The 23,264-nt window shown below is 49.5% G+C and overlaps 1 protein-coding gene across 5 annotated transcripts in view; it reads right to left on the bottom strand.

The window, feature by feature from the left end:
• Positions 1 to 23,264, bottom strand: part of HUWE1 (HECT, UBA and WWE domain containing E3 ubiquitin protein ligase 1) — a 1,878,220-nt gene that overhangs the window by 964,679 nt on the left and 890,277 nt on the right. For all 5 annotated transcript variants that reach the window (XM_085629865.1, XM_085629862.1, XM_085629866.1 and 2 more), the window contains 3 exons: positions 2,524 to 2,691; positions 1,971 to 2,116; positions 1,621 to 1,687 (listed from right to left, as the gene is read on the bottom strand). In XM_085629865.1, the coding sequence (XP_085485991.1) occupies positions 1,621 to 1,687; positions 1,971 to 2,116; positions 2,524 to 2,691 (381 nt within the window). The remainder of the gene's footprint in view (positions 1 to 1,620; positions 1,688 to 1,970; positions 2,117 to 2,523; positions 2,692 to 23,264) is intronic.

Here is a 23,264-nt window from a genome sequence, read left to right as displayed (position 1 = left end):
GCTCGGGGCCCGCACCGCCTTATTTCCCCGTTATCCGCACCGCACGCCCGTCTCACCTCCCGCCGCCCCGGAGCTGCCGGGAAGAGCTGTGCACGGCGCAGGCGCGCCCACGACAGATGCGTGAGCCGCGGTAGGCCTGAAGTAAGTCAAGACTGGAATCCCTCAAGTGACATTGATAAAAGACTAAAGAAGTACCGCTTAAAGAACTGCTTGCCTGCTTTATAACCTGGTGGAATCCAAACAACGTTACTAGTCTTGTGATAAGTCTGCATATTGAGATAACTATTTTTATATAAAGGAGCGTATTTTCACATACCTAAGCCTGGTGTCCGTTTCTGGGGGGCTTGACGTGTTTACTGTGTGTGTGATTATAACTGCTTAACCAACAACGCCCGAAGAATCGCCTTGGCTGCTCACGCCACGCACCTAGAGGGTGAGCAAGGGTCATTCCAAAAGGGGTTATCCTTTGCCCTGACGTGGAGGAGAGGGTCCCTGCTTGACACAAGGACATCCTTGCGCCAATCAGAGATCCCCGACTCTAACACTTACCCACTGTGTTCGCGGTAGGGGAGGGGGGGGGGGGGTCCTCTGGATTGAGGCTGCAGGCGTCGCCTGGAGACTTGAGGCAGGTCAGGGGTCGCTGGATCTCGGGTCAGGATCGCCGGGGGGACCTCCGCGTGGTATTTGTCCACTGGAGCTCAGGCCGGATCAGGCGGGTGCAGAGTGTGTGGGATTCGCGGTTCCTGGCTGGCACCAGAAGCTGCAGTTCAAACACGTCTGGCGTTCACAGGAGAAACAGCTAGGAAATTCAAGGCAGGCAGGTCCTCAGGGGTTTTGAGGTTGCTGTCCGCTGGACAGGCCGGGGTTTTGCAGGAGCAGGTTCGAGGGGAGAGAGGACTGTAGGGCTGGGGCCAAGTCAGTGGGCGTGGTCCTCTTCTTAGCTGTGCACGGCTTCACGTCCTTCCCTTCTTTTTCTTGTGGTTGCTGGATCTGAGGAAGGAAGGTTCAGGGTGCATCTAAATACTGAATTTAGGGGAGTTGCAGGTAGGTAAAGGGCAGGGGACCAATGGGTCCCTTCCCTGGGGTGGGTACACTCCCTATTCTGCGACTCTCCAGTGGAAGGGGTGGCAGGAACCTGTCCCTGGTTGGCTGGGTCCCCCCCATACTCAAGATGGCGGGGACTCAAGGTTGTGTTTCACCTCGCCTCCCACACCTTAGGGGTGGAGTTGGTAGAGGTGGGCACACTTTTTGTACTATCGAGTCTTATGTCATTATCTGAGGTGGATGAAGCTGCAACTGGAGTAATGTGGCACCACCAAGTGGCACGAACTAGTTATTGGGGGAAAATATTTTCTGAATCTTAAACCGCACATGGGGACACATTCAAAACACGTGGAACGAAGTATCTATCAGAAAAGGAAGGAATAGACAATCTTTAGCTACAACCCACAGGTGCTCAACCATTCAGAACCATTAAAAAATATCTTTCAAATACAGACTTGGCATGGATCAGAGACTGGGCAAATGGCAATGGGGAATAGAAGAAACTTCTCCTTCTGGAACATTTTCGCCAAAAAATGTATACCATATAAACATTGAATATGCAGGTTAGATATTTACCTTCTCCTTGGGGTGTTCCGGATGGAGGAGTGTCAGCTGCTGTGCTGTCTGCTGTGAAAACTTGAGCCTGCATGACAAAAAAAGAAAGAACTAAGACAACATGAATCAACACGCTAGAAAATCCAGCAAGGGCAACATAAGAGGGAGGACAAAGTAAAAAATAAATAAGCAGGTGAAAAAGTACTACCACAGACAACAGTCGCAGTGGTGACAAGGTGTACAGCCATCCAACTTAACCAGAAACAATTAGGCTTAAGAAAGAACAAACCGCATTTAGGGATCAACATTTTCAGAAGTCTACCCTGCTTTTGGCAAGGCAGCATAGGACATCAGGCACCTGCGAGGCTTACATTGATGGTGAAACCAGCCTGGGTGTCAAAGTCACTTCCCTGGCGTGTCAAGGAGCGGTACTGCTGGTAGACATCATCCCCCATGTCCTGCAGAATCTGGCTCACTTCCTGACTTGTCACAACAGGCTTGGACTCGGACTTGTCAGCTGGACAGAATATGAAAGTATTAGTAGTCAAATAAAACAACTTTAATATATCATTCTTGACCTTCATATACTTCTTTCACTAGGATGAGCCTTTAAGCAAAATGGAGAAAGCGGAAAAATTGTAAATCAGAATGTTATAAGCTACCTGAAAAGCAGATTATTCTTCAGCTACCACCTAATACTAAAAAAAAAAAAATACTCATGCCCTCTAAAGGAACCCTAGGGTATTGCGGCTTGCCTTCTTTCAATGTTAACCTTTCCTTGCAAACTTCCAGGGCAAGACCACAGGATAAATGACTGGGAATAAAAACCACCCTAAATCCTTATTCGTAACATGGAATAAGAAAATTGTAGTTGGAGAATTCTCTCATACACACGGATGAATAGACTGGTAGTAAGTCACATACCTTCCTCCGGGGCATGGTATGCTGCCAGTGCATTTAGCATATCATAGATCACTTCCTTGATGGTTTCAGGGATGACTGGAAGTGGAGACTGCTTCACAGGCGTGGTTTTCACTAGCTGCACCGCATTCGGACCCTTGATCCGAAGATTCTCAAACTCATCATCTGAAGCTGTGGGCAGAAAGAACTTTTGGTTACACTTCATGACTAACATGCAAAAGCTTTCTCATCTTCGCAGTTTCTCTGCAGACATCAGAACAAGTTAGGAAAATTACAAATCTCTCATCAAGGGCATCAGAGCAGTGATGGATAGAAGAACAACTTATCTTTGGTAACGATATATCAGTAAGAAACATTAGTAGTGATAGATTCCTTACCTTAGAAATACCCCCAGGCGTCAGACTGGATCTGGAAAGTTTGTCAATAGTACCCCTGCGCGTTGGAAGGTAGCATTGTGCGGTTCCATGTCTGTCGGTGGCGTCATGTTCGCCGGGATGACGTTGCGGCACCTACTTAGACGCCCCTCGCACGCAGACGTCAGTTCTGTACACTACTTTCGACACCAGGAACGCACAGCCATGCAAGAAACGGACCACTGGAGCAATGAAACTAGGGTCCTGAAGAACAAGTTACTTACCTTCGGTAACGCTTTTTCTGGTGGATACAGTATCTGCCTGTGGATTCCTCACCTTGTGAATATCCGCTGCGCCAGCATTCCACTGAACTTTTCTTTCCCAGCACTCCACGTCGACGTGGGCGACGTCATAATGCATCGGCTCCGCTCGCGACTCCGTACGACGTCACCGGAGCAATAAGAAGCCCACGTCGGCGTGATGACGTCAGTTCCACCCTTTTTTTCCGAGCCTTCGAGGCGAACAGATGAACCAACGACAACTCCAAGTATATACAGTATACCAACACATATACATATCATACAAAGAAAAGGAATGCTAAACAAACAAGCATTTCCTACAAATGTACAAGAAAGTATCAAAACATTCCAACAAGACCACTTTCATGGTATACAAAGATGGACAACGGGGAGGCGGGTGGGTCAGTGAGGAATCCACAGGCAGATACTGTATCCACCAGAAAAAGCGTTACCGAAGGTAAGTAACTTGTTCTTCTGATGGATACATCTGCCAGTGGATTCCTCTCCTTGTGAATAGATTCCCACAGCAGTCCCCCACTCCCGGAGGAGGATGTCCACCTTCCTATACCAGAAAGACCTGCAAGACAGAGCGCTCGAAGTGGCCCTCCCTCCTCATCTCAGAGTCCAAGCAATAATGCTTCGCGAAAGTATGGAGGGACGCCCAAGTCGCGGCCTTACAAATATCTGCCACAGGAACACCCCGGGCCGATGTAGATGATTTAGCTCTAGTTGAATGAGCCCTAATACCCTCAGGAGGAGTCTTACCAGCCAGGGAGTAGCAGATCTTGATGGCAAGGATGATCCATCTCGATAGCGTGCGCTTGTGCACCGCTTTACCCTTCGAATGACCAACGTAGCCAATGAAGAGTTGGTCATCAAGACGAAAGTCTTTAGTCCTGTCCAGATAAAAACTTACAGCCCTCTTCGAGTCCAGGCGATGGAGTCTTTCCTCCTCTTTCGAAGGATGAGGAGGCGGATAGAAAACAGGGAGAGTAATGGACTGCCCCAAATGAAACGGAGTGACAACTTTTGGCAGCAAAGCAGCCCTGGTCCTGAGAACCATCCTTTCAGCATGCAAGGTTAAAAACTGGGGTTTAGAACTAAGAGCTTGAAGCTCACTCGCCCTCCTTGCCGAGGTTATGGCTACAAGAAAGACCACCTTAAAGAACAACAGCCTCAAAGGACAGCTATGTAGAGGCTCAAATGGGGACCCCATCAGAAAGGTTAAAACAAGATTAAGGTCCCACAGAGGCATTACAAAAGGAGTGGGAGGAAACATGTTTGTAAGGCCCTTGATAAACCTCAGAACAACCGGAGATTTAAAAAGTGACGGTTGATCTGGAAGGCATAGAAAAGCCGATAAGGCCGAAAGATAGCCCTTGACCGTGGCCACAGCACAGCCCTGCTGAGCCAAGGAAAAAGCAAACTGGAGAACATTAGAAAGATGGGCTTTTAAAGGGTCAATGGACCTCTCTCCACACCATTTAACAAACTTAGACCACCTGTAGGAGTAAATGGACTTGGTGGAGTGTCGCCTGGCCGATAAAATAACGTCCACCACATCAGGCGGGAGAGAGAAAGAACTCAGGTTGCCACGTTCAATCTCCAGGCATGAAGGTGTAAGCTCTGGAGGTGGGGGTGTAGAACCTGCCCCTCCGACTGCGAGAGGAGGTCTGCCCTCAGAGGGAGACGGAGAGGAGGGTACGAGGAGAGGTGGAGAAGATCTGTGTACCACACCCTTCTTGGCCAATCCGGGCGATCAATATAACTTGGGCCCGGTCTTGGCGAACCTTCCTCAGAACCCGAGGAATCAAGGGTATGGGAGGAAACGCGTAAAGGAGTTGTGAGCCCCAACTCAACTGAAACGCATCCCCCAACGCCCCCTGCATCGGATACTGGAGACTGCAAAACGACGGGCAGTGTGCGTTCTTGCATGTGGCGAACAGGTCCACCAAAGGGGTTCCCCACGTCCGAAAAACATGAGGAACCACCTCCAGGTGGAGCCTCCACTCGTGGTCGGCGGAGAACTGTCGACTGAGACTGTCCGCACGCACGTTCAGCACCCCAGCCAGATGATTTGCCACCAGACAAATCCGATGGTCCTGAGCCCAGGACCAGAGACGCAGAGCCTCTCTGCAGAGACAACGCAACCCCACCCCTCCCTGCTTGTTGACATACCACATCGCGGTAGTGTTGTCTGTCAGGACTTGAACAGACTGACCGCGAAGGGAGGAAGGCCTTGAGTGCCAAACGAATCGCCTGCAATTCCAGAAGGTTGATGTGAAGCAACCTCTCCTCCGGAGACCAAAGACCCTTGATCTCCAGATCCCCCAGATGAGCACCCCACCCTAGGGTGGATGCATCCGTAATCACTGTGGCAACCGATGGGAGGAAGATGGAAGGGCTTTCCTTGGGACAGATTGCCCTCCACGCTCCACCAAGATAGATCGGCTGCAGCTTCTCCAGAGATCCTGATCGACTCCCTGAGATCTCCATTGTGCTGATACCACTGCCTGCGGAGGCACCACTGGAGCGCCCTCATGTGCCAGCGTGCATGGTTGACCAACAGTATGCAGGAGGCGAACAGACCGAGCAGGCGAAGGACCTTCAGAACTGGAACAACCGCTCCATTGTGGAATAAAGGGACCATTTTCTGAATGTCGAGAATCCTTTGAGGAGGAGGGAATGCCCAACACACAGTAGTGTCCAGTACCGCCCCTATGAACAGGCCGCGTTGTGAGGGCACCAGGTGAGATTTGGGCACATTGATCGAGAAACCCAAGTCGTATAACAGCGGAGATGTTACCCGCAGATGACGCTGCACCATCTCTGGGGACTCTGCCTTCAGAAGCCAGTCATCCCGGTAGGGGAAAACTGGAATCCCCGACCTGCTGAGATGAGCAGCCACCACCGCCATCACCTTGGTGAAGACTCGAGGTGCGGTAGTAAGACCAAACGGGAGAACCGCAAATTGGTAGTGTTGCGACCCAACCGTAAATCGGAGATACTTCCTGTGCGACTTCAGGATTGGGACATGGAAGTACGCGTCCTGCAAGTCGAGCGACACCATCCAGTCTCCTTGCTGCAACGCTTGAAGAACCTGCGCAAGGGTCAGCATCTTGAATTTCTCCTGTTTCAGGTAAAAGTTCAAGATTCTGAGGTCCAGAATCGGACGCAATCTGCTGTCCTTTTTGGGAATCAAGAAATACCGGGAGTAGCATCACTGACCCCTTTCCTGCTCCGGAACCCCCTTTATTGCACCCTTCTGAAGCAAGGCTAGAACCTCTTTCTGTAGGAGAATCAGATGGTCTTCCGAGCAATAACCTTGGCAAGGAGGGTAAGGGGGAGGAAACTCCCGAAAGGGAAGGGCGTACCCAGTCTCTACAAGGTTCAAAACCCAAAGATCTGTTGTAATAGATTTCCAACCCCGTAGAAAGTAGGACACCCGACCCCCCACAGGACTTACATGATCCAGGATGGGGGATCTAGGGCTGCTTCCCAGAAGCCTCATTGGGAGCAGAAGAGGAGGAGGAAGAAGAGGGGTTGCGGCCAGAACCTCTCCGACCCCTTTGCTTCCCTCTATAGGACCTATAGAAGGGATTCTGTTGCTGCTGTTGGGGCTGTCGGAAGGAGCGAAAGGATGTTCTTCCGAAACCCCTAAACTTCCGAAAAGCTGAACCCCTAGCAGGAGCCTGCAGACCCAAGGACTTCGCCGTCAATCTGCTGTCCTTAAAACGTTGAAGGGCAGAGTCTGCTTTCTCCCCAAACAGTTTATCCGTCGAATGGCAGATCAACCAATGTGGCCTGAACATCTGCTGAGAAACCAGAGGAACGGAGCCACGCCTGCCTTCTTGCGGCTATAGACGACCCCATAATCCTCGCCACCGAGTCCGCCGTATCCAGCCCTGACTGGATCACCTGTCTGGCAGCTGCCTGAGTGTCCGCAACAACCTCCAAGAAGGACGACTTATCCCCCTCAGGCAACTTAGGGGCCAAAGATTTAATAGAGGCCATCAAGGCATGAACATAACGCCCCAGAAGGCATGTGGTATTAGATGATTTCAGCGCCATACTTCCTGAGGAGAAGGACTTCTTGGCCGCCTGATCAATTTTCTTTGACTCCCTATCAGCTGGAGATTGAGGGAAAGCACCCGAAGCATGTTTTGAACAAGAAGCCTGCACAACTAGGCTCTCCAGGGATGGATGTGTAGACAAAAAAAAAAAATCAGGATCCCCTGGTGCAACCCTGTACCTTCTTGCCACCTGTCTGGAAACCGCCTGAGATGAGGTTTCTTCCACACCTCCAAGACTGGCTCCAAGATGGCCTCATTGAAAAGCAACAAAGGCTCCGAAGCGGATGACGGAGAATGCAACACCTCCGTAAGTAAGTTCGACTTGTACTCCACAGAGGGCACCTGCAAATCTAAGAGATCTGCGGCCTTCTTAATCACCACATGATAGGGCGCCAATTCCTGAGGTGGAGAAGATCTAGCTGACGTATGTTCCCACTCAGGGGTTGTATCCAATCCACTTGCTTCTTCAAACCCCTCAAACTCATCTGAAGAAGAGTCGACTTCACCTTCCTCCATATATCTTCCTTCCTCCAAAACCTTCTGGGCCTCACTCCTCGATCGAATCCGGGGAGCCGGCGTCGACGTCGTACGCGGCGTCGGCGGCACCAGAGGGACCGGAGTCGGCGGCGCCATAGGTACCGGAGTGGGCGGCGCCATAGGTACCGGAGTGGGCGGCGCCATAGGTACCGGAGTGGGCGGCGCCATAGGTACCGGAGTGGGCGGCGCCATAGGTACCGGAGTCGGCGGCGCCATAGGTACCGGAGTCGGCGGCGTCGAAGAAGGTTCCGAAGTCTGATGGTCCATCCGAAGTCGTGTCGGATCCCCAGACGGCGCCGGAAACTGCCACGAAGACGCCATCGGCATAAAGGGCAAAAAGGGGGCCTGAGCATAATGCTGCGGCACCCCTAGCGTATATCCCATCGGACCCACGGAACCGGATGGGAAGGCCACCCTGTTAAATATACCATACATGGCATTTAGAAAATTTGATGAATCGGTACCTGGAGCCGGGAATTGTGGATAAGGAACAGACCCTGTATCCCTTTGTGGAGTCTCCGGCGTCGGCTCCGCAGTATCTTCCACCGGAGCCGCAGATTCATCAGGCACCGGAGCAGGCTCTTCCTGTTCTTGTTCATCCATTGAGACATCAGACTCCGCTCGAACCGGAGTCGACGCTGGAGCCCGCTTCGACGAAGGAGAACCTCTTGGAGTCTTCGAAGGAGAAGGAGAAGATGACAAGTCCTTGCTCCGACGCCGACGGGGTGAAGTCGACCCCGACTTTCTGGACTTCGAGGACCGACGTCGAGAAGAATGCTTTCTCTTTGTGATGCTTCTTCGACTTAAACGAACTCTAAGTCGACGACTCCCACCTCGACTTCTACTTTATTATCCCTCTCTTCTCCTCACCGATCTTCATAAAGAGCTTAGTCTTCCTCTCCTTCAGTGCCTTAGGATTCATACTCCTACAGCACCCGCATTCCTCCATATCGTGGTCCGAAGAAAGACACCATAAGCAGTCTTGATGCGGATCAGTCATGGACATCAGACCTCCGCATTCCCTACAGGACTTAAAGCCCGACTTCCTCGAAGACATACCGAATTTTAAACAGTAACAGCTATATACTACAAAGTAGCTAGAGAGCACTGGAAAAAACCGCTGCGCGTCGACGGCGCGGAAAAAAGGGAACTGACGTCATCACGCCGACGTGGGCTTCTTATGGCTCCGGTGACGTCGTACGGAGTCGCGAGCGGAGCCGATGCATTATGACGTCGCTCACGTCGACGTGGAGTGCTGGGAAAGAAAAGTTCCGTGAAATGCTGGCGCAGGGGATATTCACACGGTGAGGAATACACTGGCAGATGTATCCATCAGAAAGGGATGACCTTAACCCTAGAAATCAGTTCGCAGAACGGGGAGGAAGGGCAGGGAGGTAAGGAATCTATCACTACTGTTTCTTACAGATATATCGTTACCGAAGGTAAGTAACTTGCTCATCTGAAAGAAACGCATAGTGATAGATTCCTTACCGTAGAATAGATACCCCAGCAATACCAACCCCAGTGGTGTGTCTGCGAACCAAGATCACACCAGAGAGTCCTGGAGAACAGAACAGCCAAAGAAGCCACCTCTCCGGACTTGGCTGTCCAGGCAATAATGCTTGGTAAACATGTACAGCGAGGCCCATATAGCTGCCTGACAGATGTCAAGCAAGGGAACTCCCGGTCTTCAAGCAGTAGTGGTGGCCATCGCCCTGGTAGAATGGGCGCATAGCCCCAACAGCACAGGCTCATTTATTGCCAAAGAATAGCATGCTTTGATGCACAAAACGACCCACCGGGAGATGGTCCGCTTGTGCACGGCCTGACCTTTCTTGGCGCCAATCCGCCACCTGGAACTGTTGTGTGCGGTTCAGATAGAATGAGTGTGCACGTTTTGGGTCCAGACAGTGGAGCCTCTCTTCCTCTTTAAACGGATGCGGAGGCAGAAAGACGGTAGGCAAAGTGATGGTCTGCCCGATGTGAAATGCAGAGACAACCTTTGGCAGAAAAGACGGACGTGTTCTTAGGACAACTTTGTCGGAATGGACAGAGAAAAGGTTTAGAAGAAAGAGCCTGGAGCTCAGTCACTCTACTGGCAGAAGTGACGGCAACCAGGAGGGCAGTCTTTAAAGTGACAGAGACCTGAGAGACTATGGCAGCCTTTCCAGCAACCCCAGAAGGAATTTTCGTTTTTTATCTCTACTGAAGACGGAAAATATTCAGAAACATGTGTCTAGAGATTCACAGCACTAACCTGCACCAGCTTTGGTGAACCACTACAGCTAAAATTCAAGTAAGAAATCACTGTGAACTGCATTTACCACAATGCTAAGGGGCGAACTGTGCTGGGAGGTGAGGAAGTGTGCTCCCATCCCCCGTTTGTTTGAAAAGGCTCCCTTGAGCCACTGAGCTGACGAGCTCTTGGCGATGCACCTGTGCGCCAGAGAGAGGTACTGAGACCTGAGAGACTATGACACCCTTTCCAGCAACCCCAGAAGGAATTTTCGTTTATCTCTACTGAAGACGGATAATATCCAGAAACACATTGTGAGAAGTTGGCCTGATGTATGATGTCACTAGTTCTAGTGTACACCTTAGATCAGTCCAAACAACCCTTATGGTGATTGGTTGTAAAGTCAACCTTATAGACCAGCTATCCTAGTGGTAGCATGGACAAGAGCAGTCTTAGGCTAAACTCTGAATGGCATGTGAAGCCAGCTGTGATACCATATATAATCCCTTGAATACCAAATGAAAGGACACCACAACAGATATATCAAAATAAAGTGTATTTATTCTAGACAAACCCTCAGCACTCTTTATGAGATTAGAGGCAAGTACAACACAGTCTTATTCAAGCATACATTAAGTCACACAGGTAAGTAATACAGTTAGGCCCTAGGGGCCACGCAAACCATATACTAAGTAAGTGGTATAAGGACCACTGTCACGGAAATAGGATAGGCCTAGGGAATCGCCGGGGCTACACTATACTACCAAAGGTTAGGAAGTGCGAGGCCCACGGGATTCAGGTGCAGAGTGGAAACACTCACGCGTAATGCGTATAATCGATAGAAATAGTACAGTTTCGAATTAATAAGATTTAGGACACTTCTGGAGTAGCTAGGAAGTCGAGACTTGAAAACTAGACACTAGGATAGTCAATACCCTGATGAGCACCGGAGTACCCAAGTTACCTAGCCCACAGGCTGCGGGTGCATAGGTGTGAAGTTGCGTCGGGTTGCGTCGTCGACTCCTATGGGTGCCTGAAGAAAGATGCTGACAGGCAGTCAGTGAAGAGTGTCCGGTGGATCCCAAGGCTGGGATCAGGAAGGAAGGATACCTGCAAGCAGAAGGGACAGAGTCAAGGTCACTAGCCAGTGACCACGTGGAACCAGGAAGGAACCAGGTGATGTCGTGAAGCTTGCAGTGGAAAGGTGAAGCTTGTCGCAGCAGCCACGGGTACCAGGAGATGTCGAGGACGACCAGGAGGCGAGCTGTCCCACGAAGGCTCTTGCTGTCGGCGGCGGCAAAGTCTAAGAAGGACTCACCAAGCCTTGGCAAGCGGAACCCACGCAGAATGAAGGACTTGCTTCTGGTGCAGACCAGGAAGGTCTGGGGTGCTTCTCTTTTGCAGAGGAGCCAAACCAGCAGTCGGAAGTCAAAGGGATGTCGTCACAAAGGTTACTAGCCAACGGGCAAGTAACCGGACAGACGCGGCAAGCAGGAAAATGCTGAAGGGCCCCACGCAGGACTCGTGGAGTGTGGGGGCTGATCTTCGGTGCAGATGGTGCTTGGGGTCGGGGCTTCTCAATCCCCAATGCACAACTTCGAGGGTGCCTCAGAAGCTGCGCTGGAAGATACTCGCCACTTTTCCCAGGTAGCCAGTCCCACGTCTCTCGTCGCCTCCACGGATCTCAGCTCTGCTGTGGATGTGGATCAGGGTCGGAGAAGTCTGGAAGTCAAGGCTCTGGTCGGGCTCTGCAGTCGGTCCCTCGTAGAACTTCAGCAAAGCAAAGGGTAAGTCTCTTGATGGTGCCTGTTTGCACAGGGTAGCCACTCCTTGGCCACAAGGGAGATTCTTCAGTCTTCTTCTTTCGTCGAATGTCGAAGGTCCAGAGTTTCTGTTCAAGTTGCAGGTTCAGGATAATCTAAAACCTTGGAGCCCCAGCTCCCACTCTTATACTAATCTGGGGGGCTGGGATACCTGCTAGGTCACGCCTTATGGTTGGGACCTGGGAGGGGGGGGGGTTTCACCCACTTCACTTTGTCCAGTTTCGCGGCAGAGCTGGGGCTGGAGTGCCCCAGCGCCGGTTTGAACTGGACTATGCAAGGAACACCTTGTGTGCCCCAGGCATGTCTCATTCCTTTCAGCCCACCCTGCCCCAATACACTAAAGGCTGTCTGGGGAGGTGCTAGCACCTCCCCAAGCAGGAAACCTATTGTCCAGGCCTCCCTTGCCGGGATCACTCCCAGCAGCAGGTCAGACTTGTGTCGTGGCAGCAGCATCCATTTTGTGATGCTGAGGCTTTGGTCAGAGGCTAACAGCAAAGTATGATTTTAACAGGTCTCTCCCTCTAGAAGGGGGGAATAATATCCTCATGTCCAGAGATGGTATGGGGGTATTATTCCACAGCGTTAGATACCTTACACGACATGTTTTGATAAAGCCAAACCATAGTTACCATAACCGTTTAAGATTATAAGGCACTTTAAGAGTATATGGTAGGCTACATCATAGAACAGCTATAAGGACATGGTTCCGAAAGCTGCAGACAGGCTCAGCTCATGCTTGAGCACTATCTCACATGTTACCAAGCACTCTGCCTCCAGGATTGTTAAGGCCTGCCATAGGAGTGGCTGATAGGTACACATGTGTCTATATATAAGGTAGGTATAGGAATGCAACACCTAAGCAAGGGGTGATTACACGACCTTGCCCCAGCTGAGTGATCAGCCAGTTGTGTCATAATGGAAGGCCAGGCCAGGGGTGGCATAATACATGCTGCAGCCCCTGGTAGGCCTAGGGTACACCTATGCCCTGGGTACCTAAGGTACACTGTACAGAGGCCAATAAGGTGATCCTATCCAAATGGGTTATGCACCTAAAGTACATAGTATTAATTTAGAGAGAGAACAGCAGGGCTGTGGGTCTGATTAGCAGGCCCACAGCCACATCTAAGTCGAAAACCAGCAAAGCAAAAGCAAAAAGTGGGGGTGAATATAGAAAGCTGACCCTACTCTCCTACAGGTACCACCAGGAGACTGGTAATTCCTCTGAAGTTCAGAGCTTTTCTTCTGTCCCTAGCACGATATTCCCCTTGCAGGACATCTTGGGCAAAGCAATTTTTGGGAGAGGCACATTTTCACTGGCCTCACCTGTCTGAAAACACCAATGAGTTTTGATGCTCCTGTGTCACTTGCCCAGCCAGTGTCACGTCAGGTGGCACTACACTGGCCCCCTTAAATCCACTCCCAGTGGTTGAGGTTCCCTTTGAGAGGGCAGGGATACATATTGTTGGTCCCTTAAACCCTCCAACAGCTTCTGGATACAGTTATATTCTAGTGGTGGTATCCATACACACACACACACACACACACACACACACACACACACACACACACACACACACACACACACGTTACTTACCATCAGTAACTATGTATCTGGTAGAGACGATTCTACCCGCAGATTCCTTCACGTAGAATTATCCCCAGGCGTGAGACTGGATCCGGAAACTTTTTTGCCACAGCATCCATGCGTGCCAGGGGCGGGGCGACATCACGCGACTCCGCTCAAGCGTCGTCCACGTACGTGATGTCAGAGAGGTCACATAAAACCCGCCCCAGTGCGCCCACATCAGTTTTCTTCTGAGAACTTTTCTGCACCACAACGCGGAACCACCAGATAAACTGTGGAGGCATGGAAACAGTGTGCGAAGAGCAGAAAAATTGGATCCAGAGCAAGGAATGGGACCAGTCCCAGGACAGACAACAAACTTCCAAGACACCCCAACCTAGAGGGCAACCACCCATAAGGGCAAGACATGGCCAGAGGACCCTCAACCAGAGGATAGCAATGGAAGGAAGAGAGGGGAGGGAGGACAGGGTTAGGAAGCAATCCCCCCCCCCCCCCCAAATCCTGAGTAGCCAGAGCAGGAGGGCACCAGAGCACCGGAAGCCCATCCTCCAAAGAACCAAGAAGGAATGAACCGCCCCCAGATGGAGTCACCCATTAAGAACAAGGAAGGCACCACAGGAGAGACAGCCCCCACCGGGAGGCGAGTACCGAAGACCAACCCAAGGGTCCTCGCAGAATAGGGGAGGAAGGGCAGGCCGTAAAGGAATCTGCAGCTAGAATCCTCTCTACCAGATACATAGTTATCGAAGGTAAGTAACTCGTACATCTGATAGAGACTACTAGCCGCAGATTCCTTCACGCAGAATAGATACCCTAGCAATACCCACGGGGAAGGAGGGTCTGCGAAAGAACCCCACCAGCCCATGCAGAACAGAGGGCCCCACAGGGGTCCAAATCTGTGGACCAGGTAGAACCTCGCCCCTGCCAGGCCAAGGGAACCCCCCACCAGCAGAACCCCACCGACCCCAAGGGGATGTAGGAGGGAAAGAAGGCTGAAGAGGCTCGTGCCTTCACAGCAGAGGAACCAAGGGTAAGGACGGAGAGGCCGAAGCACCTCACTCACCCACAAGGCAAGATAACTGCCGCCCAATACCAAGGCAGGACAGGCGGAAGAAGAAGCTTACAGGGCCCAAGGAAACGAGGGAAAAGAAAGCGAACCCACTCCAGATGGAGAGCAGCCTGCCAGCCAGAAGAGCACCGGCAGTCAAGCCGCCAGAAGCAAGAAGAACAGCCCGAAGCCCCAGAAAGGCAGAGTAGGCGATGGCTGGCAAGGGAGAACACAGGATCATCCCAGACCGCAGGACAGGAGCAGGGAGAGGAGGAGATGCCCTGGCACACCACTATGAGTGGCCGCGCACACAACCTCAGGAACCAAAAGCAACCTACCTAAACGCCATGGAGAACAGGCACCCGAAGGCGGCCAGAACCCTCTAGCAGAGCGCAAGCTATATGACAGCTACCACTACCCAACATAGGGTAAGGTAAGTCCCAAGATATGGGAACCCTCTTTGGAAGAACTTCCGCAGCAGAGGGGAAAAAAAAAAAGCCACGGGGAAAACAAGCATTTACAATGCAATGGTCTCGGCATTGTTAAAGTTAGAGCTATTGGCATTGCTCATAACCCCCACCACAAATCTTCAACACAACACTTAACCAGCACTCTGAACTGCCACCCAAGACAGCACAGATATTCCACCTGGGATTGGATTATGCCGCGCCTATGTTTTTTTTACCAATAGTATGCAGCATAGCCGATGCTGTGCAGCATGGCAAAAGGGAAAAAATGCAGTGACAGTCATGTACATGCATCACCATGCTTGTGCATGCGTACCAAATGATACAGGTGCCTTTTTTATTTACCAATATGAGATGGATTGATGAAAAAAATAACAGGAGCGTAAGATCAAACCTTTTTTTACTTCAAAATCTTTCAAAAGAGGAGCCGGTCATTTAGAGGATGGGGGATGCAACAGAATAGAACACAAGGCAAAGGGAGAATCACATAGGTGAGAGATGCACACAGAAAGGAATATCGAGAGTGGGGCAGAAATGTACGAGCGCAGGTGGTGTTTGAAAAGCACATGGTCAAGAGAAAGACAGACAAGAGAGCAACACTAGCACAGGAGTGGGAAGAGAAACACACAGGCAAGAGAAAAAAACCACACTGAGTAGGTGGCAGAGAAGCATATTGGCGAGAGACGAATACGGTGAGCTCGGTCCAAAAAGCACACAAGATTTTGCAAAGAACATGCAAACCATTATAGGTTTTGAACAACTCACGCCCCTTCCAGTATAAGTCCAGTACTTGCCATACTTGTGCAGTAGGCTGAACCCGCCAACAGCACAAGCTCCCACTGAAAAATGGAAGTTGGTACATAACCCTGTACCATGTGGCAGGCACCTCAAGGTGCCGGTCACATGATGAAGGGATGTTGAGGAGGCACCATAGGTGCCCCCCGCAGGCCCAAATGCAGAGGGCCAGGTTGCAAGGGGGCCCTACTAGGGGCCTCACAAAAACTGTTTCCGACAGCCAATCCATGTCAGAAAGGCCAACATCGTGAAAACCCGAAAAACAAACAGCCACATATAGAATTAAACTAGTGCAAAACACAAGTGAAAACCAAATGTAGACGCCAAATCAACAAAGCAAGGCAACAATAAGCATTGCCAACCCTCAAGATTGAAGCATAACATGTATTTATAAAGCGCACGCTCATCCGTAGGCCTCTTGGCACTAAATAACAGATGTTTATTGTTACCCAACTCAATGGTATTAATTTGAGCGACCTCAGAAGGATGAAAGGCTGAGTGGATCTGCCTGGATTTGAATCTGTGGCCATGAGGTCGAACATAGGCCCCTACGGTTTTCCACTAGGCCACCAGACCCAGCACTATGTTTAAGAATAGAAACATATGAAGAAAGCCGCAACACTGAGGCTGAAGCAAACCAATACCTGTAGGGACTGGACAGTCAATGCATGGATGTTGCAGAGTGGAGCTGTCAAACTATACCAATACACAAACATATCTGTAGCTGCCGTGCCTTCCTACAAGTAGTCAAAAAGTAAATTACTGGCCTGCTACTTCAGATTCAATTCCGTGAAGTACTACCAACTCCTGCCCCCCCCTCTCCCCACCTGCCAAGGATTTGAAGATTCAGAAAATCTTAACAGACTGTCGCAATCATCTGTTTAAAAACGTAATCATGCTCCGCTTGGAGAAGACCGAACATGAAATTGCTCTTTCTCCAAGAGAAAATGCTGCCTTAGCCACAGGAGTTTGGAAAGAGTAACTAGGTCACATCATCTTAGTCAGTAATATTGTGGGCATGAAGGAAGAAGAAATCAGATTTCCCAACAGGCAACAGGTGCACCCGATTAACAAGAGCAGAGGAACCGATGAGAAAGGAGGATTTTGGAGTGTAAGAGGTGGGCCACCAAATGAACACTATTCTTGTTAGAAGCGAAGTTTTGAACCGCAAGCTACAAATTAAGTAAACGCTGGACTATGCTCAGGTGTCTCTTATGCATCTGCTGTATTCATCTGTTACTGGCACAAACATTTTGATGTAGATTTTGAATTGTAAAACTGAGAATAAAGGCATTATAATTTGCTACTTTACACCAACAGCCTACTATTCAAACATTTATCATTTTATAATTGAAATTATCTCAACCGGCTCCCTATACTCTTTGGCCAGGGTCATTGGAATTCTGTGATTTTGCAACCGTGGCGTTTAAAGCATAACTCTGGATTCAACACATTTGTGACACAATGCATAATCTGCAGATTTTAACAAAAAAATGTTTACTCAAACGGATCAAAAGTTACTAAGACATAGCAACACATTTTGCTGCACTGTGGATTGGCCTTCACTAGGATGGACTGGTCACCGTTCAGTCGCTTATTGACGCATCTTAAACCTTTAACTGGTGCTTATGGGGTAAAACCTGTGCACAGACATTTTTAACGTGTGGAAAAATGCCAAAATAATGAAGTCATCCTATCAGAAAAAAGTGCAGCAGTTAAGCTGTATAATTTCCCTTCTCTTACTGTAGAATTTAGTCAACCCCGCCTCATAGTTAGGTCCGCCCATGGGGCATAATTCCAGTAGCCTTGCGTTTGGCATGTACCATGCATGCTGCCGACGTCAGAGCTCCCATAATGCAAATCTATTAAGACCCACGGGAGGAAACTGGGAGGGCGGCATACTAATAAAAGTTGAAAGACCAGGAGAAGGGGACTCGAGGCGGAAAACTGCGGCAGCCAGAAAGCGCAATCGATGCAGGTGACTCAAAAGCAGCGACTCGAGGCGAGCATGACTCAGGCGTGACACACATGCCCCTTTGTGAAGGGTTACTCACACCTCTGACGTGGACAGGAAATGGGAGAGAGCACCGATTTCTGTTCGGATTTCACTCGTAATCTTTTTTTTTGGCAGTGGCTTTATCTGCTGACAGGAGAGCTGCTGGTTTCCGGCAAGCTATTACCGAGATTCATAAACACCCGGCTCAAGATTTATCCAGTATGGGAAGATAAAACGAGCACACCACTGCCTTTCTCAGAGGCGAAGCAGAAATGCCTCGGGGAAAGGCAGCGGCGTTTTCGGATTCGGGGGCGTGTTCTCCTCTTCCCATTGGCTGGAGGAGATAATGAGAAAAGTAGCAAAAAACACGCCCCCGAATCCGAAAAGGACGGGGCCTGTTCGGAGAGACAAACCTCTTCTCCAATGGCTGGCCAGCATTCAAGAGGCCAGCCAATGGAGAAGAGGGGAGGGTTCAAGCCCCTCTTCTCCAAGTCATAAAATTTCGGACCGAGACTGCGCAAGCGCAGCCTTCGAGCCGAGACCTAAAAAGGATCACTTTCATTTTTCCAAATTCCGTCAAAATGAATAAAACAAGACAAAGTTGCCAGATTGGTTTTATTCACACTCAAACACATTAGCTCCTTTAATTTCCTTCTTCATAGTGGACAACTTGAGTGGAGGATGCTGAAGTGCTAGCAGCGGCGGCTCCTGCACCGGAGGACGTCGCCCCCCCCCAAAAACGGCAGGAAAGGAAAAATAAAACAATAATTAACACTCGTTTTATTTTTCCTTTCCTGCCGAGTCTTGGGAGTGACAGGCATTGAGGAGAGCGGTAGTGCATTCCTACCTCTGTGGATGACGGCTTGGCCGGCCAAACCTTCATGGGCAGTGAAAGCTGTCTCCAACCCAGCAACGCAGATGGGTTGCAGAGAGCAGGCACATACTCAGTCTGTCCTGTAGCTCAAATCGAGGGTTCTCAGGCCATCCTGAAGCTGCTCTCATGCATGAGAGCAGCTTCAGGGTTGGCCGCAGGGCATTCTGGGAGCCTGTGCCTTTCTGTAGCGAAGAGGAGCTGAAGTGCAGGACATGGACGGCTGCAGGTACTTTTTTTCTTTGTTATTTTTTTCACCTGCGACTCTTATAACCCCAACCGCCCCGCCCACCCCTCCGCTCGTCGAGCACACCAGCCGCTACTAACTGTGCCAGACTATACTAGTAAATCACACCAGTGCTAAATATGTAAATAAATAGGTGTTGAGACCCAAAGTTTTGCTCAGAAGCCATACCTGGCACTATTGAATGTCATCATGCCTTATACCAAGGCTGGATATACTTGATTCCCCCCACAAGGCTCTATAATGCACCACCCCAGCTCCTTTACCTCACTCTTGCTTTTTAATCCCTACTTTTTTCGTCAAAGTCTGCCAAGGAAAAGTATGTACCGGTCCCCAAAAATGCGTACAAGCAGGGCTTTAAGTGTGCCAGGTCCTGCGGTGCTCAGCACCTGCAATTCTAACAAGCATTTACAATGCAATGGTCTCGGCACTGTTAAAGTTAGAGCTATTGACATTGCTCATGACATTATTTTTGTTTGTTTTTGCTTTTAAAACATTTAAAGAAACGGCATTGTTATTTACAATGTCCATAGCTTAATCACTCTCAAATGCGAGACTTATTGCATTTGCACCCACACACAGAGCCACACACACAGAGCCACCCACACACACAGAGCCACCCACACACACACAGAGCCACCCACACACACAGAGCCACCCACACACACAGAGCCACCCACACACACAGAGCCACCCACACACACAGAGCCACCCACACACACAGAGCCACCCACACACACAGAGCCACCCACACACACAGAGCCACCCACACACACTTGGAATGCTGTTTGCGTTTTTTTTTAATAGAAAATAACAGAATGCTTTAAACATGATGTTGAAAACTATGGCGCAAAGTGAAAATTTAAATTTGACCAGCCAGGTAGCCACACTTTTAAATAGCCCTTTAAAACATGCCACAGCTATTTATTTTCCACTCTGTTGTAGTACAGCCTAGGGCTGGTGGTACAGTGTTACCACAGAATTCGTTCTGTAGCCACTTGCCTCCGTAAAAGTAGAATTTCTGCATTACTGCCAGTACTCAGAAGCCCTGAAAACAAGCACTTCTCCATTCTCCAGACTTCACAAACAAGATATGCCATTGTCTGGGAGTTTATCAACATTTGTAGTTTGAAACCTTATAAAAACATGAAAGCAACTCATCACATCCGATTTGAAACACCTAAAATTGCACCACTGTTTCTCACATACATCTACTAAGAAGAGATTGGGAATATTGCCTTGCGTGTACACCCATGACACCAAATGATAGTAGAGACTGCTGCTTTAAGAGCGCCTGTTAGTGCCTAGTTGATGAATGAGATGAACATTGTAATTTTCAAATATAATTATATGCAGATATAATTAAAAATACACGATATCCGGTAGTAATGCAGCCAACATTCCACCAGGTTAGGCAACTACAAAGAGATAAGGTAAAGAGCTGAACACATCCCAAAATTATTTTGCATGTGCTGTGCAGAGATAAATAAAAATACACGATGTCCGGGAGTTTGACGGGATGTATGCGGGAGTGAGACACTAACATTCCATCAAGTTAAACATTTATGGGGAGATTAGATAAAGGGCTGAAGACATCCCAAAAACACTTTGTGGGTGCTGTGCAGATATAAATAAAAATGCATGATGTCCAGGAGTTCGATGGCGGGGGAGAAGGTTGTATGCAGGAGTAAAATGCGAACATTCCCCAAAGTTATACAGCTGCTGGGAGATTAGATAAAGGTCTGAAGATATTCCAAAAACACTTGCAGGTATAAATAAAAATGCACGATGTCCGGGAGTTCAATGGAGGAGGGGCTGAGGGATGTATGCAGGAGTAAAGCGCTAACATTCCACCAAGTTCGACAGCTGTGGGGAGATTAGAGAAACTGCTGAAGACATGGCCAAAAAATGTTGTTGCTGTTGTGCTGGTCAATTAAGCGAGGGTGTTTTTGCACCATACAGAGACTGCTATCGTAAGGGTGCCTGTGAGTGCCTCGCTGATGAATGTCCTGGCTACAAAGAACAGACGGAGACTGCTGCTTTAAGAGCGCTTGTTAGTGCCTCGTTAATGAATAAGATGAGATGAGCACCGTAAGTTCCAAATATAATTATATACAGATACAGGGATGTATGCAGGAGTAAGACGCCAACAGTCGACCAAATTATACAGCTGCAGGGAGATTAGATAAAGGGCTGAAGCTATTCCAAAAACACTTTGTGGGTGCTGGGCAGATATAAATACAAGCATTTGCAATCTATAAAGCTATTGCCCTTTTAAACATAAAAGTGGGCACTGCGTTAAAGCGGGGCGCCCCCAATTACTCTCAAAGCGGGGAAATATTTAAAAACACACCACAAAGGGAAACCGAAAGGAGAAACCTGAGCAGGAGGCAAGGCTTCCCTTAAAAACATACATTATGAACTGGAAGCGCTAAAACTGAACAGTTAGGACTCTGTGTAAGCTGAAGGGTCACCCAGAAGATGTTGCGTATTTTGGAAATCGCTGACATTCCAAAGGGGAAACGTTAAAAATGTGTTTGCTTTTTTGTTGCTTTTCTTAAAATAGGGCGAGTATGGAAACAGCAATCGGCTCTCTGAGTTCGCGCAAAGGGTAATAAAACACAGAGGGTGGCGAGCACAGATCTGCCGGTAGAGTAAGCAAGAATAAACAAATGTAAAAGTCGCACTGTAGATGCGATCGGGATGATTGTTTCTAGATGCACATCCCCGTAAAGGAAAACGGAAGATGAAGGAGGGGCCATCACACGCTAGACAGAGTGATGGCCAAATAGATAATTGGGATGATTGCTACCAGATGCACGTCTATGTCAAAGAAATGTGAACTAAACGCCAGAATGCCATAGTCGTACTCACTGTTTGATGTTGTCCCCTAATGCTTTGCTCAGACTCTTCTTGGCTGCTTCCAGCTCGCTCACAAAAGTTGCCATCTTTGAGCCCACCCGCACGACTTCTTGCAGAGCAAAAGATTGAAAACAGAAAAACACCGCCGAACAACAAACCAAAGTGCGCCCGCTCTCCTCAAAATTTGTTTAAACAAGCAATTGCATTAATTATGTAAGGAGGGAGAGGGTTTTTATTTGTAAATAAGCCCGGTGTGATTAACAGGTGTGGCGACGCCGGTTCGACTGTGTTCAGTGTATCGACTTTGGAGGTGAATCTCGCAGTGAACAGTTGTGTGACACAAATTAATTCATGGCATGCAGGACGCACACCAATTTTAGTGTCAACTTCACCTACAGAGCATCCTCACTGGGTTGAAAGTGGAACTTGTGACTGGCGGGATGCAGCCACGTCCAATCACCTAAAACGTAGATTAAATTATGCTAAAAAAATACGACTAACATGTCTGCAGTGGTCCCATTAGCGCCGCGCACGTGAAATCCCCACAGAGGCGCTAAAGAGCGTCCAATGGGAAGCATACAGAGGCATCCCCAGCCCCCTCTGATTAAATAAACGCTTCCCTCCCCCCCTCCACCCGGGCCCCGCTGAGCGCCGAGAGGCCGACCCTGCTCCGCAATTTTCATCTAGTTATTCGCTGAGTTCTGACGTCGGACTGAGGGGGGACAAGGGTAGGGGGTGGGTATATTGCCGCTTGGTGTGTACGCCGAGGAGCAGAGAGGTGGTCGCTTTAGGAGCCGGGGCTGTGATGCTGCCGTTTGTGCAGCGCACATTGGGAAGCAGGTCGGCTCTCTGTGCGCATGCGCACTGGAGTACTATGGAAGGGATGATGTCTAGCCTGTGTTGGTACACAAGAGAGGATTAGGGAGCTAACGTTTTTTAAAGCGTGGCGGCGTGTACTCAGACAGAGCTGGGGGTGAAACATTGCACTGTGTGTATAACTGAAGAGCTGGGGTTAAACATTGTACTGTGACTGCGTACACACCCGGAACTGGGTGTGTTTGCACAGTGTGTGTACACACGCAGAGCTGAGGTGTAACATTGCACTGTGTGTGCACGCGCAGAGCTGAGGTGAAACATTGCACAGTGTGTGCACGTGCAGAGCTGGGGGTCATTGCACTGTGTGTACACACGCAGAGCTGAGGTGAAACATTGCACTGTGTGTACAAGTGTAGAGCTAGGGTGAAACATTGCACTGTGTGTGCGGTACCATCCTGAGCCCTGCAAGAACATACCGAGACACCACCGCCTTTCTCCGAGGCGAAGCACAAATGCCTCGGAGAAACGCAGTGGCGTTTTCGGATTCGGGGGCGTGTTTCTTTTTCTCTCCTCTTGCCATTGGCTGGAGGAGAGAAAAACACGCCCTGCGAAAAGCAACGAAAAAACACGCCCCCCCAATCCGAAAAGGACGGGGCCTGTTTTGCGCGACAAGCCTCTTCTCCAATGGGTGGCCAGCATTTAAGAGGCCAGCCAATGGAGAAGAGGAGCGGGTTCAAGC

Source organism: Triturus cristatus, chromosome 10 (assembly GCF_964204655.1).
Source record: "Triturus cristatus chromosome 10, aTriCri1.1, whole genome shotgun sequence".
NCBI lineage: Eukaryota > Metazoa > Chordata > Amphibia > Caudata > Salamandridae > Triturus > Triturus cristatus.
Note: the sequence above shows the minus strand (reverse complement) of the source record. Positions and strands in the feature narration are given on the sequence as shown.